Source organism: Hyperolius riggenbachi, chromosome 3 (genome assembly GCF_040937935.1).
Source record: "Hyperolius riggenbachi isolate aHypRig1 chromosome 3, aHypRig1.pri, whole genome shotgun sequence".
Classification (NCBI taxonomy): Eukaryota; Metazoa; Chordata; class Amphibia; order Anura; family Hyperoliidae; genus Hyperolius; species Hyperolius riggenbachi.
The window spans coordinates 395,977,500-396,002,174 of record NC_090648.1 but is presented as its reverse complement, the minus strand read 5'-3'; the positions used below and the strand labels follow the sequence as shown (position 1 = coordinate 396,002,174).

Sequence of the window (24,675 nt, the reverse complement as noted above, 5' to 3'; positions counted from 1 at the left end):
GCTCTGGTCAGATGAGACCAAAATGGAACATTTTGGCCAAAATGCAAAACTCTATGTGTGGCAGAAAACTAACACTGCACATCACTCTGAACACACCATCCCCACTGTCAAATATGGTGGTGGCAGCATCATGCTCGGGGGGTGCCTCTCTTCAGCAGGGGCAGGGAAGCTGGTCAAAGTTGATGGGAAGATGGATGGAGCCAAATACAGAGCAATCTTGGAAGAAAACCTCTTGGAGTCTGCAAAAGACTTGAGACTGGGGTGGAGGTTCACCTTCCAGCAGGACAACGACCTTAAGCATAAAGCCCGGGCAACAATGGAATGGTTTAAAACAAAACATATCTATGTGTTAGAATGGCCCAGATCTAAGTCCAATCGAGAATCTGTGGCAAGATCTGAAAACTGCTGTTCACAAACGCTGTCCATCTAATCTGACTGAGCTGGAGCTGTTTTGCAAAGAAGAATGGGCAAGGATTTCAGTCTCTAGATGTGCAAAGCTGGTAGAGACATACCCTTAAAGGACTTCCGAGGCCAAAAAGATGAAAATTACACAATACCTTTTATATATCTGAATCCACGGAGGACGTCCAGCGCGTCCTCCGCACCGTACCGCCGTCATTGCCAGATCCCTGGTTTTACATGTCACTTATCTACACATAAGACCCTTTCGAGGATTGACATGGTCTTGGCCTCCAACTCCTCCCTTTCAATCATACAAGCGATTGATCGCCTCCCTTGGGCCCTTTCTGACCATGCCCCACTTTTGGTATCACTGGGTCTCCGACAGTGCCAGTCCTTAAGACCCTGGCAGCTTTCGGGTTTTTGGATCAAGGATCCTGAAATCCAGGAGCCCATTTCAGACACTATTACTCAATTCTGGGAATCCAATAAAAAAAATGCTCCGCAGAGAGTTATATGGGATGCTTTTACAAGGGGGGAATATATGTCCCAAATTAAAAAATGCAAGCATAACAGGTTACTGGAATATCAGAAAGCGGAGGATAGGGTTCGGGAAACTGAAAGCCTGTATTTAACCAACCCTGAAAGAGCCACATATTCGACATGGCAGCTGGTCATACAAGACTTTAAACTTATCCATGTGACATCTACTAAGAAAGGTCAGTTAAGTGTGAGGCAGAGAGTTTTTGAGTATGGTGATAAATGTGGGAAAATGTTGGCATGGCTCACAAAAGAGCATACCCCTGCGATTACTATTTCATCAATCACTTCTGTCAGTAAGGGTACATTGACTGCCCCTGGTGATATAAATGAAGAATTTGCAAATTACTATAAGACATTATACTCCTCTCAATGCATCCACACACTTGATCAAACTGCTGAATATTTAGATGATATCACTTTGCCAAAACTTTCAAATGACCAACGGTTATGTTTAGATGTGGATGTCACAGAGGATGAGATATCCAATGCTATCGCTACACTCCAATCAAACAAAACTCCGGGCATGGACGGTATACCTGCAGAATTTTATAAACAATACTCTGAACAATTAACACCACATCTCCTAGCTCTATTCCAAGACCCTTCTGACGGGCTGTTGTTGCCAGACTCCATGCAAGAGGCATTAATAGTAGTTGTTCCCAAAAAAGGGAGAGATCCCAAACTTTGTGGTTCCTATCGCCCCATATCCCTTATCAATATGGACGCCAAAATATTTGCAAAAATTTTGGCTAACCGCCTCAAACCACACCTAGAAACATTAATTCGCCCAGACCAGACCGGGTTCATGCCTGGAAAAGGTACCGACATAAACCTTCGTAGACTCTATATTAACTTAGCTGCCAAACATGATAATCCTGGACGAAGAGTCGTGGCCTCTTTAGACTCTGAAAAGGCCTTTGACTCTATAGAATGGTCATAGCTCTGGTCGGTCTTGGGAAAGTTTGGGTTTGGCCCTAAATTCCTACGCTGGATTCAATTGTTATACACGGCCCCCAAAGCTAGGGTTCTTACTAATGGTATTACCTCCTCATCCTTCGGTCTGCAACGGGGGACCAGGCAAGGCTGCCCTTTGTCCCCTTTCCTTTTTGCTTTTGCAATGGAACCCCTTGCGGTCAGGATTAGGGCTGAGCCTAGTATTCAGGGACTCAAGATAGGTAATCTCACAGAAAAAATTGCCCTGTATGCTGATGATTTGTTGATCTTTTTGGGAGATGCGGATGCTTCCTTAACTACCCTGCTATCTACAATTGACAGTTTCAGAGCCCACTCGGGAGTTAAAATCAACTGGGGGAAATCTTAATTGTTTCCAATAGACATAGATGCTAAGCAAAGGGCCGCCGATACCCCCCTTCGGTGGGTGTCTGAGTTCACCTACTTGGGAATTAAGATAAAATACCCATTAAAGGAGTATGTATTACTCAATATCACCCCCATTATAAAGGCAATGGAGAACCACTGTCGGACATGGAGCACGCTTCCATTGACGGTAGTGGGTAGAGCTAACCTTATCAAAATGCTATATCTGTCAAGGCTTAATTATGTATTTAGGCATACTCCTGAATGGGTTCCGGGTACCATAGTTAAAGCAATCGATAAACTACTGGTTTCTTTTCTGTGGGCGGGGAAACAACCAAGGCTGTCACTTAAGTCGCTTCAAATTCCCACTTCGCTAGGTGGAATTGCTCTACCTAATTTTAAACTATATGCCTGGGCTTCAGCACTAGTCACATTACGATGGTGGTTCGCGCAAGACATTAGAAACACAGCCTCTACTACAGAAGCAGCGGTCATGGGATCCTATGAGGGACTTACCCTACTCCCTTTTAGAGGTCCTAAAGCATACACTGATCTTCTGACTCCCATGATCTTTACTCTCAAAGTCTGGGAAAAGGTAAGACAACAATATAAACAACCTGATGTATACTCCACCCATTAGGGCAGCCCCCTCCTTCAACACCTTCAAGAAGGCCCTCAAAACTCACCTTTTCACTCTTGCCTATCACCCCTCACAATTGCTCTAAACCCACAGCCGAACTCTGGTCCCCTACCTCTCGTGTCCCTACCTCTCCCTCTAGATTGTAAGCCTTTGGGCAGGGTCCTCACTCCTTTTGTGTCCTACCTGATCATGCACCTCTATTACTGTGCACCCATGCTATGCATTTGAGTGAACCTAACTTGCCTAACCCCATGCTCCCATCCAGTGACTGACTAAGCATTACCTTGTACTCATTAGAGTTGGGCCGAACGGTTCGCCGGCGAACGTGGTTCGCGCGAACTTAGGTGGTTCGCGTGCGGGTGCCGCACGCGAATGTTTTGCGGAAGTTCGGTTCGCCCCATAATGCACCTGAGGGTCAACTTTGACCCTCCACATCACAGTCAGCAGGCCCAGTGTAGCCAATTAGGCTACACTAGCCCCTGGAGCCCCACCCCCCCTTATATAAGGCAGGCAGCGGCGGCCATTACGGCCACTCGTGTGCCTGCATTAGAGAGAGTAGGGCGAGCTGCTGTCTGTCTCTAGGGAAAGATTAGTTAGGCTTAGCTTTTCCTGGCTGCATACCTGTTCTGTTCAGTGAGCCCTCAGCCCACTGCATACCTGTACTGTGATCCTGCCACTGCATACCTGTTCAGTGATCCTGCCACTGCATACCTGTTCAGTGATCCTGCCACTGCATACCTGTTCAGTGATCCTGCCACTGCATACCTGTTCAGTGATCCTGCCACTGCATACCTGTTCAGTGATCCTGCCACTGCATACCTGTTCAGTGATCCTGCCACTGCATACCTGTTCAGTGATCCTGCCACTGCATACCTGTTCAGTGATCCTGCCACTGCATACCTGTTCAGTGATCCTGCCACTGCATACCTGTTCAGTGATCCTGCCACTGCATACCTGTTCAGTGATCCTGCCACTGCATACCTGTTCAGTGATCCTGCCACTGCATACCTGTTCAGTGATCCTGCCACTGCATACCTGTTCAGTGATCCTGCCACTGCATACCTGTTCAGTGATCCTGCCACTGCATACCTGTTCAGTGATCCTGCCACTGCATACCTGTTCAGTGATCCTGCCAGTGCATACCTGTTCAGTGATCCTGCCAGTGCATACCTGTTCAGTGATCCTGCCAGTGCATACCTGTTCAGTGATCCTGCCAGTGCATACCTGTTCAGTGATCCTGCCACTGCATACCTGTTCAGTGATCCTGCCACTGCATACCTGTTCAGTGATCCTGCCACTGCATACCTGTTCAGTGATCCTGCCACTGCATACCTGTTCAGTGATCCTGCCACTGCATACCTGTTCAGTGATCCTGCCACTGCATACCTGTTCAGTGATCCTGCCACTGTATACCTGTTCTGTGAACCCGCCACTGTATACCTGTTCTGTTCAGTGGACCCGCCACTGTATACCTGTTCAGTGATCCTGCCACTGCATACCTGTTCAGTGATCCTGCCACTGCATACCTGTTCAGTGATCCTGCCACTGTATACCTGTTCTGTGAACCCGCCACTGTATACCTGTTCTGTTCAGTGGACCCGCCACTGTATACCTGTTCAGTGATCCTGCCACTGTATACCTGTTCTGTGAACCCGCCACTGTATACCTGTTCTGTTCAGTGGACCCGCCACTGTATACCTGTTTAGTGAACACGCCACTGCATACCTGTTGTGTTCAGTGAACCTGCCACTGCATACCTGTTCTGTGAACCCGCCACTGTATACCTGTTCTGTTCAGTGGACCCGCCACTGTATACCTGTTCTGTGAACCCGCCACTGTATACCTGTTCTGTTCAGTGGACCCGCCACTGTATACCTGTTCTGTGAACCCGCCACTGTATACCTGTTCTGTTCAGTGGACCCGCCACTGTATACCTGTTCAGTGATCCTGCCACTGTATACCTGTTCTGTGAACCCGCCACTGTATACCTGTTCTGTTCAGTGGACCCGCCACTGTATACCTGTTCTGTGAACCCGCCACTGTATACCTGTTCTGTTCAGTGGACCCGCCACTGTATACCTGTTCAGTGATCCTGCCACTGTATACCTGTTCTGTGAACCCGCCACTGTATACCTGTTCTGTTCAGTGGACCCGCCACTGTATACCTGTTCTGTGAACCCGCCACTGTATACCTGTTCTGTTCAGTGGACCCGCCACTGTATACCTGTTTAGTGAACACGCCACTGCATACCTGTTGTGTTCAGTGAACCTGCCACTGCATACCTGTTCTGTGAACCCGCCACTGTATACCTGTTCTGTTCAGTGGACCCGCCACTGTATACCTGTTCTGTGAACCCGCCACTGTATACCTGTTCTGTTCAGTGGACCCGCCACTGCATACCTGTTTAGTGAACACGCCACTGCATACCTGTTCTGTGAACCCGCCACTGTATACCTGTTCTGTTCAGTGGACCCGCCACTGTATACCTGTTTAGTGAACACGCCACTGCATACCTGTTCTGTTCAGTGGACCCGCCACTGTATACCTGTTCTGTGAACCCGCCACTGTATACCTGTTCAGTGAACCCGCCACTGCATACCTGTTCTGTGAACCCGCCACTGCATACCTGTTCTGTGAACCCGCCACTGTATACCTGTTCTGTTCAGTGGACCCGCCACTGTATACCTGTTCAGTGAACCCGCCACTGCATACCTGTTCTGTGAACCCGCCACTGCATACCTGTTCTGTGAACCCGCCACTGTATACCTGTTCTGTTCAGTGGACCCGCCACTGTATACCTGTTTAGTGAACACGCCACTGCATACCTGTTGTGTTCAGTGAACCCGCCACTGTATACCTGTTTAGTGAACACGCCACTGCATACCTGTTGTGTTCAGTGAACCCGCCACTGCATACCTGTTCTGTTAACCCGCCACTGTATACCTGTTCTGTTCAGTGAACCCGCCACTGTATACCTGTACTGTTCAGTGAACCCACCGCATCAGTGCGCATACCAGTGCAGTTAAGTGAACCCACCTACCCACGTGAGTGCACGCAGTGTGATATACCACTCCGTGCATACCCGATATGGACAAAACAGGTAGAGGAAGAGGTAGTGCCAGAGGCAGAGGAAGGCCACCCGGCAGGTCTGCGCGAGGTCGTGTAAATGTAATTTCGTGTGGACCTGGCCCACAGTACAGTGCTCGGAAGAAGGCACGTCCCATCACCTCCCAAGATTGTCAGGACGTGGTTGAGTATTTAGCGACACAGAACACCTCATCTTGCTCAGCCACCAGCGCTACTACTAGCACCACTTCCGCTTCATTTGACACTTCGCAAGAATTATTTAGTGGTGGTGAAATCACTGATGCACAGCCATTGTTGTTACAGCCAGATGAATTTTCGCCAGCTCATATGTCTGCGTTACGCGGCAACACTATGGATGTAACGTGTAAGGAGGATGAAGGACCTACACGTTTGGATTTTTCTGAGGCAAGCGAAGCTGGGCAGGATGATTACGATGATGACGATGATAGGGATCCTCTGTATGTTCCCAATAGAGGAGATAAAGAGGGGGACAGTTCAGAGGGGGAGTCAGAGAGTAGTAGGAGGAGAGAAGTTGCTGAAAGAAGCTGGGGCAGCTCTTCATCAGAAACAGCTGGTGGCAGTGTCCGGCACCATGTATCGCCACCTATGTACAGCCAGCCAACTTGCCCTTCAGCATCAGCTGCTGAGGTCCCCATAGTGCCCACATCCCAGGGTGGCTCAGCGGTGTGGAAATTTTTTTGTGTGTGCGCCTCAGATCGGACCAAAGCCATCTGTTCGCTCTGCCAACAAAAATTGAGCCGTGGAAAGGCCAACACTCACGTAGGGACAAGTGCCTTACGAAGGCACCTGCAGAAAAGGCACAAACAGCAATGGGATGGCCACCTGAGCAAAAGCAGCAGCAGCACACAAAAGAAAAGTCACCCTCCTTCTCCTCTTCCTCCTTCAGGTGCATCATCTGCTTATGCCGCTTTCTCCCTTGCACCTTCACAGGCACCCTCCTCCACTCCGCCTCTGCCCTTGAGCGGTTCCTGCTCCTCTGCCCACAGCAGCAGTCAGGTGTCCGTGAAGGAAATGTTTGAGCGGAAGAAGCCACTTTTGGCCAGTCACCCCCTTGCCCGGCGTCTGACAGCTGGCGTGGCGGAACTGTTAGCTCGCCAGCTGTTACCATACCGGCTGGTGGACTCTGAGGCCTTCCGTAAATTTGTGGCCATCGGAACACCGCAGTGGAAGATGCCAGGCCGCACTTATTTTTCGAGAAAGGCCATACCCCAACTGCACCGTGAAGTTGAGAGGCAAGTGGTGTCATCTCTTGCGAAGAGCGTTGGGTCAAGGGTACACCTGACCACGGATGCCTGGTCTGCCAAGCACGGGCAGGGCCGCTACATTACCTACACAGCCCATTGGGTGAACCTGGTGGTGAACGATGGCAAGCAGGGCGCAGCGGACCAAATTGTGACACCTCCACGGCTTGCAGGCAGGCCTCCTGCCACCTCCTCTCCTCCTGCTACATGCTCTTCGCTGTCCTCCTCCTCCTTGGCTGAGTGGCAGTTCTCCTCTCCAGCTACACTGCCCCAGCTCCGCAGGGCCTATGCTGCATGCCAGGTACGACGGTGTCACGCCATCTTAGACATGTCTTGTCTCAAAGCGGAGAGTCACACTGGAGCAGCTCTCCTGGCTGCTCTTAAGAAACAGGTGGATGAGTGGCTGACCCCGCACCACCTGGAGATAGGCAACGTGGTGTGCGACAACGGCAGCAATCTGCTTGCCGCTTTGCATATGGGGAAGCTGACACACATACCCTGCATGGCACATGTCATGAATCTAGTGGTTCAAAGATTTGTGGCAAAGTACCCTGGCTTAGCGGATGTCCTGAAGCAGGCCAGGAAGTTCTGTGGGCATTTGAGGCGGTCTTACACAGCCATGGCACGATTTGCAGAAATTCAGCGGAAAAACAACATGCCGGTGAGACGCCTCATTTGCGATAGCCCCACTCGCTGGAATTCGACCCTGCTCATGTTCTCCCGCCTGCTAGAACAGAAGAAAGCCGTCACCCAGTACCTCTACAACTGGAGTAGAACGAAACAGTCTGGGAAGATGGGGATGTTCTGGCCCGACAACTGGACACTGATGAAAAATGCATGCAGGCTCATGCGGCCGTTTGAGGAGGTGACCAACCTGGTGAGCCGCAGTGAGGGCACCATCAGCGACTTAATTCCCTACGCTTACTTCTTGGAGCGTGCTGTGCGTAGAGTGGCGGATGAAGCTGCGAATGAGCGTGACCAGGAACCGTTACGGCAGGAACAGGCATGGGACCAATTTTCATCAGACCCAGCTGTTTCCTCAACACTTGCGGCAGCACAGAGGGGGGAGGAGGAGGAAGAAGAGAGGTCGTGTGCAGAAGACGAGTCAGACTCAGAGGATGATGAGCAAGGTGTTTCTTTGGGGGAGGAGGAGGGGACGGCGGCAGGAGAACAACCGCAGCAGGCGTCGCAGGGGGCTTGTGCTGCTCAACCTTCCCGTGGTATTGTTCGCGGCTGGGGGGAGGAGGTTGACTTACGTGACGTCACTGAGGAAGAGCAAGAGGAGATGGAGGGTACTGGATCCGACTTTGTGCAGATGTCGTCTTTTATGCTGTCCTGCCTGTTGAGGGACCCCCGTATAAAAAACCTCAAGGGGAATGAGCTGTACTGGGTGGCCACACTACTAGACCCTCGGTACAGGCACAAAGTGGCGGACCTGTTACCAACTCACCGGAAGGTGGAAAGGATGCAGCACATGCAGAACCAGCTGTCAACTATGCTTTACAATGCCTTTAAGGGTGATGTGACAGCACAACGCCAGCAAGGTACCACTGCCACTAATCCTCCTCCCGTGTCCACGCAGTCAAAGACAGGACGCTCCAGCGATCTCATGGTGATGTCGGACATGCGGACGTTCTTTAGTCCAACGCCTCGCCGTAGCCCTTCCGGATCCACCCTCCACCAACGCCTCGACCGGCAGGTAGCCGACTACCTGGCCTTAAGTGTGGATGTAGACACTGCTGTGAACAGCGATGAGGAACCCTTGAACTACTGGGTGCGCAGGCTTGACCTGTGGCCAGAGCTGTCCCAATTTGCCATCCAACTTCTCTCCTGCCCTGCCGCAAGCGTCCTCTCAGAAAGGACCTTCAGCGCAGCTGGAGGCATTGTCACAGAGAAGAGAAGTCGCCTAAGTCACAAAAGTGTTAAGTACCTCACCTTTATCAAAATGAATGAGGCATGGATCCCGGAGGGCTGCTGCCCGCCCCAAGACTAAGTCAGTCCCCGCACACACAGCATCTCTGCCTGCACGCCGTGTGACTGGCTGCCTGGCCTGCCCCAAGAAGACTTATGCTGCATACACACTTGAGATAAAAGTCTCTGGAAAAGGCAAGATCACAGACCAATTATACCCCATTCCATGTAGTATGAGAGCCATACTCTACACAGTCTATTCTATGGAGCTGCACTCCCCATCAGATAAAATCTTTGCAAGATGCTGCACACAAAGATGCCCGTACACATTCAAAAGATCATTATCTGCAAAAGATCTCTTCCTGCAATAGATCCATTCCTTCAAAATGCATTCATAGTCTATGAGATCTGCAGATCATCATACACACCTTGTTTAGCAGGCAATCATCTGCAGATCATCTGCAGATCAGATCCACCAGGGTGGATTTTCAGATCTGCAGATGATTGCCAGATATGCAGATGAAGTCTGTTAAACAAGGTGTGTATGAGGATCTGCAGATCTCATAGACTATGAATGCATTTTGCAGGAATGGATCTATTGCAGGAAGAGATCTTTTGTAGATAATGATCTTTTGAGTGTGTACGGGCATCTGTGTGTGCAGCATCTTGCAAAGATTTTATCTGATGGGGAGTTCAGCTCCATAGAATAGACTGTGTAGAGTATGGTTCTTATACTACATGGAAGGGGGTAAAATTGGTCTGTGATCTTGCCTTTTCCAGAGACTTTTATCTCAAGTGTGTATGCAGCATAAGTCGCTCCCAGTCCCTCCACACAGCATGCCTGCCTGCAGGCCGCTTCACTACCTTCTCCGCCACCACCAACAGGGTCCGGGACTCCAGGCGGATTGCTGAATTTTTTAGGCCGCTGCTAGCAGCGGCCGCTGTAATAATTTTTCGGGTGCGTGTACATGACTGCCTAATTTTTCTGGCTGCACTGCGGGCAGCTGCAACAACAAAAGAAAAGGCATGTATATGAGCCCATTCCCCTTCGTGATCATTACCTTGCCGTGGTGAAGGGGCTTGCGTATCACAATGAAGCAATGACCGGCGCCTAGATGAGTGTCTTGGGGGGCACACAAAAGATAATAAGGTCGTTGCTTCATTGTGGTCAGACCAAATTTGATCAGCTGGACAGTCACTGTTCTGTCATTCAGCTACATCAGCCAGGCCGACCATATGGGCTGTAAAGCCACCAAAACCTGCACTCTCGCCATGGTGCGCACCAGTCCAGCACGGCCGTCACTACACAAACAGCTGTTTGCGGTGCGTTACACGGTGAGTTTGGTGTGTCAGTGTGAAGCAGTACCTTAATTACACTACCTGATTGATGTATACACATGCAAGATGTTTTAAAGCACTTTAGGCCTGTCATTTAGCATTCAATGTGATTTCTGCCCTTAAAACGCTGCTTTGCGTCAAATCCAGATTTTTCCCGGGGACTTTTGGCATCTATCCCACTCCGCCATGCCCCCTTCCAGGTGTTAGACGCCTTGAAACCTCTTTTCCATCACTTTTGTGGCCAGCATAATTATTTTTTTTTTCAAAGTTCGCATCCCCATTGAAGTCTATTGCGGTTCGCGAACTTTAACGCGAACCGAACGTTCCGCGAAAGTTCGCGAACCTAAAATCGGAGGTTCGGCCCAACTCTAGTACTCATACTGCGCTGTGTGATCTGGTTTTCTTGTATTCCTGTATTGTCATATTGCTGTTTGTCTCCCCTAAATATTGTCTGTAACCTAAATTAATGCCCAGCGCTGCGTAATATGTTGGCGCTTTATAAATACAACAAATAAATAAATAAAAAATACTCTCCCTTTACCCCTTTGTGGTGCAATCCGCATTTGTCTCATTTTCAGACAATCCCGGATCCAATTATTTGGGCAGAGACTGGTATCAAATGGCTACAGCATATAATAATGGATGGAAAGCTGGCTACCTTTGATGCTCTTAACCACTTGCCGACCGCACGCTTATACCGTGCGTCGGCAAAGTGGCAGCTGCAGCACCAGCGATGCAGTACTGCGTCGCCAGCTGCAGGCTGATTAATTAGGAATTAAAAAGTTCAAAGTGTTGCGCAAATACAGTCAGCAGCTGAATCTGATCAAGGATACCCAACTCCTTAAAACAATGATATATAATTATAATCAGACAGCGCTAGGAAAATATTAAAACTTTAATACGACCTCACAGATAGAGGAAACGGTGTACGTAGCCCATAGGCATAGTTTGGTTAAAAGCATATCATAATAACATGCAAAATGTATAAATAGATAAAACATTGAGCTGTGCAACTCATAAAAACACTGGATAAATATCAGGTTCAGCTGGTGATAGAATTCCTAAGGAAAGTGCTGTAATTGATCGTCAAGATGACAATGCCTAGTCTCAAGAACCTGAGTAAATATGCACCCAACTGCCTGGTTAGGCGACTGAGTCAGATCATTCAATCTGAATGCTATACTCTGATGGATGTTGGGATCTGTGCTCCAATTTGTAACAGCTTCTGTTGGTAGCATAGATTAAATACTGCTCCTTTAAGAGAGCTAGCAGCGTGTGCTGCTCCTGGGCAAAGATGGTTTATGGCCCAATACTTGAAGCTGTAAAGTTCTGGCAGAAAGTTTCCTTAATGTCCTGCTTCCTTTCAATAGTCCAGTTAAACGGACAACTTTACACAGGGATCCTTATTCACTTAAGAACAGTCCAGTGAATATGCAACTTGGTAATGAAATCCTCATATGCATTAGACAAGATGTTTCCGTACTCACGGTCCGCACTGATCTGCTTGTGGGTGACCTGAGTCCTGGAGGGAGCCGCTCTATCTCGCTGGCCCCGGCCGGCAGCACAGCGAGAGAGTCTGGACGAACTGCACTAGATGGTGAAGATGCGCAGTGTCGGGCAGGCTGCCCCGCTCCCTGAAAAGTGGCGCTGCCGAGGAGATGAAAACCACGGAGTTCCGATCACCAGACCGTAACGTCCTGGAACGATCTAGATACTTTAATTCCGCATGGACTGAATAAAGAATTAGAACTCTATGCATTTAACTGACAATCAGCGCATCAGCACAGCTTAAAAGCCAGCCCCCTCTATCCCTCGTGTTGCCAGCTTTGAGAAAGGGAGGCGTTCCTCCCGAAACGTCAGCATCAGGCATCACGTGTGACGTCACACATTACAGGGAAGAGGCGTGGTTATTAAGTTCCAGGACGTTACGGTCTGGTGATCGGAACTCCGTGGTTTTCATCTCCTCGGCAGCGCCACTTTTCCTGTGTAAAGTTGTCCGTTTAACTGGACTATTGAAAGGAAGCAGGACATTAAGGAAACTTTCTGCCAGAACTTTACAGCTTCAAGTATTGGGCCATAAACCATCTTTTCCCAGGAGCAGCACACGCTGCTAGCTCTCTTAAAGGAGCAGTATTTAATCTATGCTACCAACAGAAGCTGTTACAAATTGGAGCACAGATCCCAACATCCATCAGAGTATAGCATTCAGATTGAATGATCTGACTCAGTCGCCTAACCAGGCAGTTGGGTGCATATTTACTCAGATTCTTGAGACTAGGCATTGTCATCTTGACGATCAATTACAGCACTTTCCTTAGGAATTCTATCACCAGCTGAACCTGATATTTATCCAGTGTTTTTATGAGTTGCACAGCTCAATGTTTTATCTATTTATACATTTTGCATGTTATTATGATATGCTTTTAACCAAACTATGCCTATGGGCTACGTACACCGTTTACTCTATCTGTGAGGTCGTATTAAAGTTTTAATATTTTCCTAGCGCTGTCTGATTATAATTATATATGATTAATTAGGAAGCAGCCGCTCGCGCGAGCGGCTGCTTCCTGTCAAATCACGGCGGGGGGCTCCGTGAATAGCCTGCGGGCCGCCGATGGCGGCTCGCAGGCTAAATGTAAACACAAGCGGAAATAATCCGCTTTGTTTACATTGTACGGCGCTGCTGCGCAGCAGCGCCGTAAGGCAGATCGGCGATCCCCGGCCAATCAGCGGCCGGGGATCGCTGCCATGTGACAGGGGACGTCCCGTCACTGGCTCCACAGGACGGATAGCGTCCTGTGCAGCCTCGATCGCCGGGGGGGCCAGGTAGGAGAGGGAGGGGGAGGATTTCGCCACGGAGGGGGGCTTTGAGGTGCCCCCCCCGCAACACCCGGCAGGCAGGAGCGATCAGACCCCCCCAGCACATCATCCCCCTAGTGGGGAAAAAAGGGGGGCGATCTGGTCGCTCTGCCTGCACGCTGATCTGTGCTGGGGGCTGCAGAGCCCACCCAGCACAGATCAGCTAAAACAGCGCTGGTCCTTAAGGGGGAGTAAAGGGTGGGTCATCAAGTGGTTAAAACAGAATTCTCCCTTTCTAATAAAATGTTTTTTTAGATTCCTCCAAATACGTCATGCCGCTCGCTCCCAGTTCCCGAGAACGATTACACTTAAATCAGACCCTCTCGAAGCTCTTCTTCTTCAAAAATATCTTGAATCCCCCCTATCAACAATTTATGCGAATCTGCAGGAGAGTTCTGGCTATAAGCTGGATCGACTTTATCAAATTTGGAAAATTGATGTGCCTGGTTTGGAGGGGCTGGAGTGGAGGGACCTGCTCGAAGCCTCAGGAGAATACTTAATTTCTATAAAGGATAGACTTATATAACTTAAATTTATTCATAGAACATATTACACACCTGCTAGACTGGCTAAGATGTACTCTGGTAGAACTGCGGAATGTCCTCGTTGTAAATATCATACTGCTGATTTTATGCATATGGTGTGGGAGTGCCCCGAAATCCATATATTCTGGGAACAAACGAATGTAGTACTTCAGAAAATATTTGAACGTCATATAGATCTTGACCCTAAGACACACTCATTGGGAATCTCGGGGGAGATTACACCATCCAGAAGATTGGTTCTTCTTTGGGATATGTTGTGCTACTTTGCTAGGAAAACAATAATTTTACATTGGATTCTGGCACCCCCCCCCCTCCCCCCCCCCCCCCCCGACAGGTGCAGACTGGATTATTACAGTTAATGCATCACTGTCTCTATATAAACTTACTTACATTCAACGGAATTGTCCTCTTAAATTTGACAATATTTGGATACCTTGGTTGGAATATATTAAAAAGCAAGGAATAGACTATAACTCAACCTGAAAAAGTGAGATGCTGCTACGACCTAGTTTCTCCTGAATGAGTGGTGGGGTGTGGAGTGAGACCACGAGAGAGGGGAGGGTGGGGGTGGGGGGGTGGCCATTGGAGGTGTGGTATAGGAATGTTTTGGCGGCCTAACCGCACCCTAATAAATCTTGTTGTTGCTATGATATGTACTGCATATGATTGTCATGTACATGTATTGTGTTGTTTATATAAAACAATAAAAAAACTTATCTGAAAAAAAAAAAAAAAAAGTTCCGTGGAGAGATATGCAGAAGTTCAGATAGATACATTCTATTTAGTTAAATGTCTCTATTGAGAAATGTTACACACTCTTTGGCTGTCCTCCAGCTCCTTCTCATTCAGAGAGAGTGAGTCACATTCAACATTTAGATACATTTATGTAAACAAAATGTATTTATGTCAGCTTCGGATGCGTCTGCAGAAATCTCCAGGAACTTTAAAGCCCTGTGTAACCCTTCCAATGCTGGTCTAGTTAAAAAAAAAATGCTGGTTGCATATAATATACTGTAAATAATGTTTTAGAGCAAAGTTGAAATGCAGGGTTATATTCCGCTTTAAGAACAAATCTACAGTCCCTATCTTGTTCGTTAACCGGGGACTACTTGTATATATTTGCATAAACCTGCACTAACTCAGACTTACTTGCCTTTCTTTGACCATCCCTACTTTCATCATGATGTCCTTAAAGAGACTCTGTAACATGAAAAACATCCCCTGGGGGGTACTCACCTCGGGTGGGGGAAGCCTCGGGATCCTAATGAGGCTTCCCACGCCGTCCTCTGTCCCACGGGGGTCTCGCTGCAGCCCTCCGAACAGCCGGCGATTGTGCCGACTGTCAGTTCAATATTTACCTTTGCTGGCTCCAGCGGGGGCGCTGTGGCGACTTTCGGCACGGAAATAGACGGAAATACCCGATCTCCGTCGGGTCCGCTCTACTGCGCAGGCGCCGGAAACTTGCGCCTGCGCAGTAGAGCAGACCCGACGACGATCGGGTATTTCCGCCTACTTCGGCGCCGACAGCCATCAGAGCGCCTGCGCAGGAGCCAGGAAGGTAAATATTGCGTCACCGCTGTACGGAGGGCTACAGCGAGACCCTCGAGGGACGCAGGACGGCGTGGGAAGCCTCATTAGGATCCTGAGGCTTCCCCCACCCGAGGTGAGTACCCCCCAGGGGCCGTTTTGTCGTTACAGTTCCTCTTTAAAGAGACTCTGAAGCCTCACAAAATCTCCCTTTTTACTTACAAATCCTCTTGCGCAATATGGTACTAGCTGAAACGCCGCTATCCCGCGGCTAAACGAGTCCTCTTTGTCCCCCAAATCCCTGGGGCAAAAATCCACGACTTTCTTGGTCGTGGATTTTGCTGCCCGGGAGGCAGGGCTTTCGTCTGTAACCCTGCCTCAAGCGCGTCAATCTGCGCACGGATCTCCGCCCCTCTCAGTGAAGGAAGACTGAGAGGGGCGGGAAAGGCGGCGATTGGAGCAGTTTGAAGCGCCTAGAGGCAGGGTTACAGCCGATAGCCCTGCCTCTTATAGGAAGCGATCCCCGGATTTTTGCCCCGGGGATTTGGGGGACAAAGAGGACTCGTTTAGCCTCGGGATAGCGGCGTTTCAGCTAGTACCATATTGCACAAGAGGATTTGTAAGTAAAAAGGGAGATTTTGTGAGGCTTCAGAGTCCCTTTAATAACAATCATGAAGGTAAACAATAGGGCCAGGAAAGTGAATGTTTTGCATGTTTTGTTGGGAAGCATTTGTTTACAGTCTCTGCTCTCTTTTACTTTAATATCTAACCTATTATAAATGTATCCTCAATAATCCTGAAAGGAAAAAGAATCTGCATTAAAAATCTAACTAAATCTTCTGCCTCTTCCCTAATAATAATACCCTTTAGTTTGCCATTATTCCTAGTGCCTCCTTATTTGTTGAGTAACTCCAATCACCTGATATCCAAAAAGGTTGTGATAATCTCATCAGCAGAATGAAAATAGTAATGGAGTTACATTTTAAAATTTTAATTCATTTTACTAACTTTTTTTTTTTTTTTTTTTAAGGTCTTGTTAAAGTTGATGATGGAAGAAAAGTTGTTTTTCCTCATGGATGCATTGTACCTTTAACAATTGAAAAATCTGATGGTGGTTTTACATATGACACATCTGACTTGGCTGCTTTGAAACAAAGGATTTTTGAGGAGAAAGCTGATGTCATTATTTATGTGGTGGATAATGGACAGGTAAAAGGATTTTCATTGGAATAAAAGTGCGCCATCACACACACACACACACACACACACACACACACACACACACACACACACACACACACACACACACACACACACACACACACACACACACACACACACACACACACACACACACACACACACACACACACACACACACACACACACACACACACACACACACACACACACCTCTCTCTACAGTGGGATGCGGAAGTTTGGGCAACGTTGTTAATAATCATGATTTTCCTGTATAAATTGTTGGTTGTTAAGATAAAACATGTCAGTTAAATATATCATATAGGAGACACACATTTGAGAAGTGAAATGGAGTTTATTGGAATTACAGAAAGTGTGCAATAATTGTTTAAGCAAAATTAGACGGGTGCATAATTTTGGGTACCCTAAAAAGGAAATGAAATCAATATTTAGTAGATCCTCCTTTTGCAGAAATTACAGCCTCCAAATGCCTCCTGTAGGTTCCAATGAGAGTCTGGATTCTGGTTGAAGGCATTTTGGACCATTCCTCTTTACAAAACATCTAGTTTATTCATGTTTGATGGCTTCTGAGCATGGACAGCTCTCTTTAACTCACACCACAGATTTTTAATTATATTCAGGTCTGGGGACTTAGATTGGCCATTCTAGAATGTTGTACTTGTTCATCTGCATGAATGCCTTAGTGAATTTTGAGCAGTGTTTAGGGTTGTTGTCTTGTTGAAAGGCCCAGCCCCGGCGCAGCTTCAGCTTTGTCACTGATTCCTGGACATTGGTCTCCAGAACCTGCTGATACTGAGTGGAATCCATGCGTCCCTCAACTTTGACAAGATTCCCAGTCCCTGCACTGGCCACACAGTCCCACAGCATGATGGAACCACCACCATATTTTACTGTAGGTAGCCGGTGTTTTTCTTGAAATGTTATGTTGTTTTTCCTCAATGCATAATGCCCCTTGTTATGCCCAAATAACTCAATTTTAGTTTCATCAGTCCACAGCACCTTATTCCAAAACGAAGCTGCATTGTCCAAATGTGCTTTAGCATTCCTCAAGTGGCTCTGTTTGTACTGTGGGCAGAGAAAAGGCTTCCTCTGCATACAGTATCTCCTTGTGTAAAGTGCGCCGAATACTTGAACAATGCACAGTGGCTCATCTTCAGCAAGATGATGCTGTAGGTCTTTGGTGCTGGTCTGTGGGTTGACTCTTGACTGTTCTCACCATTCGTTGCTTCTGTTTATCCGAGCTTTTTTTTGGTCTGCCACTACGAGCCTTAACTTGAACTAAACCTGTGGTCTTCAATTTCCTCAATATGTTCCTAACAGTGGAAACAGACAGCTGAACTCTCTGAGACCGCTTTCTGTATCCTTCCCCTAAACCATGATGGTGAACAATCGTTGTCTTCAGGTCATTTGAGAGTTTTTTTGAGACACCCATGTTGCTACTCTTCAGAGAAATTTAAAAGAGGAGGGAAACGTACAATTAACCCCCTTAAATACTCTCTTATAATTGGATTCACCTGTGTATGTAGGTCAGGGGTCACTTAGCTTAACAAACCAATTTGATTTCCAAAAATTAGCTCTAAAGGTTTTAGAATCAATAAAATGACAACAGTGCCCAAATGTATGCACCTGCCTAATCTCCCATGGGAGATGGGTGTGACCAGAATCTGATTGGGCACTCTGCTCCTGAGCTCGGAAAAGGTGTTAGCCAATGGGGAGCGCGGAAATACGATACTTCTTACTGTGCTTATTGGCGCTACCAGGAGCGACTAGTCTATGGATTATTAAGTATCTTAAACACAGAGGGAAATGAAATATTGATCTAAGGAGTGTAGTGGACATAGAATAAGGGATTATCTGGTATCAATGGGTCCCAACGGAGAGTCCCTTTGATTGGCTGGGCCATTTTCTGACAAGCCCAGGGACCAATCACCAGGACTTTTTTTCACAAATGGGTGGAGTTGGGAACACACCCACACCCATGTGACTGTCCAGGACGTATAAAAGGACTCCAAATAAGCCAGTTCATTTAGGCTGCTGTCATGAGCGGACACGCTATTTGACTCATGTTATTTTCTTTGTTTTAATAATATTGTACCTTAGCACCAATGCACTTTTGCACTTCACTTTGTTCCCCTTGAAAAAGCTTCCGCTAGGAAGTGAAACATGTTGGGTTATTTTGGTGGGGGTTTTGTGTAAATTATTATTGACGATATGAACTGTAAGGGGGGGGGAAGTAATCTTTCCAGTGTTGTTTATTATAGACCCCTAGTTCATAAGTTATGAGTTTGTAATTAAGACAGCCAGCTCAGGGTGTATTTTATATCTTTATTTATTAAAAGTTACGTTTTATATCCTACTAAAGAGGCAACAATTGTGCTGTTAGTTTAAGTAATCAGGTGTTTGTGAATACTGTTTGAATTTGATTAGGGTGACCTGACACCCTTGCCTCTCTTGAAAGGACTGCTTGCTTACACTCAAAATATGGCTGGTTTTCTGGATTCAATACCAGATGTTAACCAATTAATTGCTGAAGCAAAAGAGGTATTTTCTATCATAGAGGGAAAGGATGATGTAACGACCTCTGTGGCTACCCCTGACTCTGAAATAAATGATGCTTTCAGAAAAATCTTTAATGCCTATAAAGAACACAATAAAAGCTGGTGGGAGATTAGTAGTTTCAATAGTTATATTAAAGAGAAAATAACTGTGAGAGGACTTCGTAATCTGGTTGTCCCACATAAGCATACTGAAAATGTGGATTTTATGAGTGGCTGGAATAAGCTAAAAACTAGACAAACCTTGGAACTGATGACTTATCTTAGAGACTTTGAAATTAAAGCTCTAGAAAATATTAATAGCAAACTAGCTGAAGAACTTAAAAAGGTTATGACATTTAAATCTCACCCCTCTTTCAGAGAACTAGAAGATAAACTACAGAACAAAGTACAAAATCACAAATAAGTAATTAAATCAAAGAAACACAGCAAATATTTGAGAGATTGTAATGATTTTAAAAATGATAAAGTGTATAACTGGAAACGCACTCCAAAGGGTGTTCCACCAAAGGATGGTGGTAATCCAGTGGGTGGCACTGATACAACAGACTCTGAAAGTGATCAAAGTGAGAATTCTAAGTCGGGGGAATCACCAGCAAAACCAAAAAAGCCAAAAGGCAGGGGGAGACCACGGGGACAGCATCCCCCAGTGGAGGGGACACCACGCAATCTAAGAAACCGAAATAGATGGGGCTACAAACCCTACAAGAAAGGACAGAAAGAGGAGGAATGGTAGTAGATAATGAGGACAATAATGTAGGAGATGGTCTAAAAGTTATTAATCTCTCTAAATATGAACTTGATACCTTGGAAATTGCAGTCTTGTCAAAGGGTTTATCATTTGTTCCTACCCCCCACTTTGATCTTTTTGAAACTGTTAAAGACATTAATCTTTTTGCTAGGAAATTGGCAGTTCACAAATTCATGAACACCCCCACTATGGCTTCCAGAAGGGTAGCAGAAAAGGAACGGGAAGTAACTAAGGCATTGAATGCTCTCTTGGAGGACAATGCAACGGGAAACACACAGATATACCTAAAAGCAATCTGTACCAGAAGAGCAAATTCTGTCCTAGTATTTCAAGCTATCCCAACATCCAGTGTTTTCTTGATGTGGTGACAAGGGACTTGGAACACCTCATCAGTACTCCATGTAGGGAGCAGAGTAATTTAAATGTCAATGAGCAGCTAGCCCTTGATAGGTTGATGTCAAATGATGACCTTGTCATCAAGAAATCTGATAAGGGAGGAAATATTGTGATAATGACACGAGAGAAATACGTACAGATGTGTTCCAGACTTCTAGATGATCAGAAACAGTATAAAAAATTGGAGAATAACCCTACTAGTTCCTATTACAGCAAACTAGAATCGATTCTTAAATAGGCAAAGGAAAATGGTATTCTGGAAAGTACAGACTTTGACTGTGTATTAAATAAACATCCGACTGTCCCGACTTTTTATGCACTCCCAAAAGTACACAAAAACTTACATGATCCCCCTGGTCGTCCAATAGTGTCCGGAAATGGGAGCTTGACTGAGAATATCAGTAAATATGTTGACTACTTCCTGAGACCATTTGTGGAGAGTGTGCCATCGTACCTTCGGGACACGATGGACCTGTTAAATAAGATCAATGATATCAAAGTAACAGATAATATACTACTGGCGAGTCTAGATGTAGAAGCCCTCTACAACAATATAGGGCATGATTTAGGCCTGAGGGCAGTTGACTACTTCCTACAAGCAAGAAGTATACATCTGAGGGATCATTCTGAGTTTATTTTACAACTTCTTAAATTCAATTTGACACACAATTATTTTGTTTTTCAAAATCAGTTCTTCAGACAGGAGAGGGGATGCGCCATTGGGGCGGCCTGTGCTCCCACGTACGCCAATCTCTTTCTTGGTTGGTGGGAGAACACTACAGTATTCGGAGAAGAGCTTGTGGTCTATGCCTCCCATATCGTCTTTTGGGGCCGTTTCATAGACGACATCTTTGTCTTGTGGGACGGCCCCAGAGAGATGTTTGTAGAGTTTGTTGACATCTTGAATACGAACGACATAGGGATGTATTTCACATATGAAATTGATTACAACTCCATAAATTTCCTGGATGTACACATCGGGAAAATCAAAGTGGAGGGCTTGACACTACAATCTTTAGAAAGCCAACATCCACAAACTCTCTCCTGAACTGGGAGAGTTTTCACCCAGCCCCCCTTAAAAAAAGGGATCCCCAGAGGCCAATACCTAAGGGAAGAAGAAATTGCTCAAATCCGGATGATTTTGATTTAGAGTGCCAAAATCTGTACAGGCGATTTAGGGAAAGGGGGTACCCAGAAAATGTGCTGTTGACAGCAGAGACCCAAGCAAAAGAAACAAAGACAGGAATTACTGATACCAAGAAAGAAAATGAACACTGGGGAGAAAGATAATGCAATTAGAATAATCAATACATTTACAGATACATAAGAAAAATAGTGGAGAGACACTGGTCAATTTTACAACTGGACCCACATAAGGCCTTCCTACCATTAACCCCCCGCTTCACATACAGGAGGGGGAAAAATCTCAGTGACTCCTTAATGCACTCGTTTTTGCCTGCAAAGGTCACAAAATTTAAAGAGAAAAAGCGAACTTGGTTGAACCCAGTATTGAACGATATGTTCAAATGTGGTAGATGCAAAGCATGCAATAACGTGGAGAAATGTAAAGCGTTTAAAGCCCCCAAAAACTACAGGGTCTATAGACTACTAGACTTCTTTAACTGTGACACGGAGGGAGTGGTCTATGCCCTGAAATGTCCATGCCCGTTGATCTATATAGGGGAAACCACTAGAGCTGTGAAAACTAGAATTCTAGAACATATTGGGGACATTAAACATAAGCGAAATACATCAGTGGCAAGACACTTTGAGGAGATGCATGCTGGGGATCCAGCATTCTTGAGATTTTGGGTGATACAGCAATGGCAACTAGGCCCCAGGGGTGGTAACCTGGACCTCAAGCTTAGACAACTGGAGGCAAAGTGGATTTATAGACTTGGTACCATGTCACCAGTTGGCCTTAATGAAGGCTTCACATATGCACCTTTCCTATAGTTTATTGCAGTAAGGGACTATCCCCAGAGCGGTGTTCCCCCCCCCCCTTCTGTATAACAGGGTATTTGAATATGTATATTTATGGAAGAACTATTGCCAATCCTCAAGGTAATATATTAATATATATGTTTTTTCTATCTCGACTTTATGTATATGTGCACCTGAATGGTTTCCATATTTATATATATATATATATATATATATATATATATATATATATATATCGGTGTCCTTAGTATCAGCCCCCTATTATGCAGCCTTTACCCCTTCCCTGCGTATGGAATTATGGGATGTTTGGGGGGTTAAGAACTCTAGAGAATATGGAAATGTTTACACATATTCTTTTATAGTGAACCTCTAGCTGTGTATTTCTGTCTGAAGCTTCGGCAATGACAACTAACCTTAGTATACATGGGGGTTAATAAGACCAATAATGGACCCTTCTCTCTTCCACTTCTCCCTCCTTTGATCATTAAGGGCATTTTATGGGCCCCATTGTATGAGGGAGTATGATTGCCAAGATCCTCCTACTGCTATATGATCTTCCTAAAAATAAATTAACACCTGTGTTGTTTTTACCTACCATCATATGAGCTATACAACAATAGAATAGAAATTAATATATATTCCCAATTGAGTACTACACAGTAATTTCCTCCCATATAAATATGAGTTAATAATACAGAGGTATTAAATGTTTTAGCTGAGGGTGGGAATCGAACCAGAGATGGAGCAGTTGTTCAGCACTGACTCCTGTGGTGAGTCGCTCTGCGAGATGAGCCACTCGCATGAGTAGTGACTCATCCTGTGCCTCAGTACATAAGTTCCCGCACGGACTTATTGGACGCGTTCCGTGGAGAGAGCTGATTGGTGAGTTGTTGGGAGATGGGTGTGACCAGAATCTGCTTGGGCACTCTGCTGCTGAGCTCGGAAAAGGTGTTAGCCAATGGGAAGTGCGGAAATACGATACTTCTTACTCTGCGTATTGGCGCTACCATGAGCGACTAGTCTATGGATTATTAAGTATCTTAAACACAGAGGGAAATGAAATATTGATCTAAGGAGTGTAGTGGACATAGAATAAGGGGTTATCTGGTATCAATGGGTCCCAACGGAGAGTCCCTTTGATTGGCTGGGCCATTTTCTGACAAGCCCAGGGACCAATCACCAGGACTTTTTTTTCACAAATGGGTGGAGTTGGGAACACACCCATGTGACTGTCCAGGAAGTATAAAAGGACTCCAAATAAGCCAGTTCATTTAGGCTGCTGTCTTGAGCGGACACGCTATTTGACTCATGTTATTTTCTTTGCACTTTCTGTAAATGCAATAAACTTCATTTCACTTCTCAAATATCACTGTGTGTGTCTCCTATATGATATATTTAAGTGACATTTTTTTTTTTATCAGAACAACCAACGATTTATACAGGAAAATCATGATGATTAACAACGTAGCCCAAATTCGCATCCCACTGTTCACAGACCCAGAGCTGTGTTCATAATTTCACTTCCCCCTGGCAGAATTTGTAAAATGCTGACCTTTTCTGGAAAAAAAAAATAATAATTGTGTATGCTCAAATATTCGTTCTTCCATTTATTATAACACAATTGTGTTTTCGTTTTTTTTTTAACATAATTACTAGTATACATGCCTAAAAAGCCTTGGTCAAAAGTTAAACTGCTATTGCAAACAGCAACATCTCTACTGTATTTAAAATAGAAAATCGCTACACCAAAATACTCCCAAAATCGCTAGGTTTAAATAGAAAAATCACATGCCTAGAATCACTAGAAAAATCACTTCTAAAAGCGCTGAGCGTTTGGAATTACGCTATAGGTTTTAGGTGTGCACTCACCCTTAAAGGCACTATGAACTAGGTTTCTCGCTTACAGAAGGCAAGAAAATGTGATCAGTTTTGGACTAGTCCATCTCCTCATGTCGGAGTGGGGGGATGGTTTCTCAGTATTACCTTTTTTCTTTACAAACGCTCTTCCTAGAACTGATCTATACAAACTTAGCCAGCCTGTCAACTCATTTTCTGGCTATTTTGGCAGTTGGACCGAGCACTTGCCATTCAGTGAGTGCTGCTTTTGAAAAGAAAGTCCTGGAAAGCCCCCATGAGGAAGATGGACTAGCCTAAAACCTGCTGGCTTGTTACTGCTCTCTGTAATTGACAGCGACATAGGAGAAAGGTAATTTATAGTGCATTTTATCTAGGAGTAATATAATTCTTGTAAGACAAGACACAGAACGTTTATACAGTATTGCATTTTACTCCTGGCTGCCTCTAAGCACAAGAGCAGCAGCCACTAGGACTCCGTCTATAGGCAGTATTCGTGTTAGGGGTCTTGCCCATTGCCCAAGG

General features: G+C 45.9%; 1 protein-coding gene across 1 annotated transcript in view; it reads left to right on the top strand.

Moving 5' to 3' along the window:
- The window catches only part of RARS1 (arginyl-tRNA synthetase 1), a 687,757-nt gene that overhangs the window by 397,725 nt on the left and 265,357 nt on the right, over positions 1-24,675 (top strand). Inside the window, exon 10 of the mRNA XM_068277415.1 lies at positions 16,460-16,638. Coding sequence (XP_068133516.1) covers positions 16,460-16,638 — 179 coding nt within the window. The remainder of the gene's footprint in view (positions 1-16,459; positions 16,639-24,675) is intronic.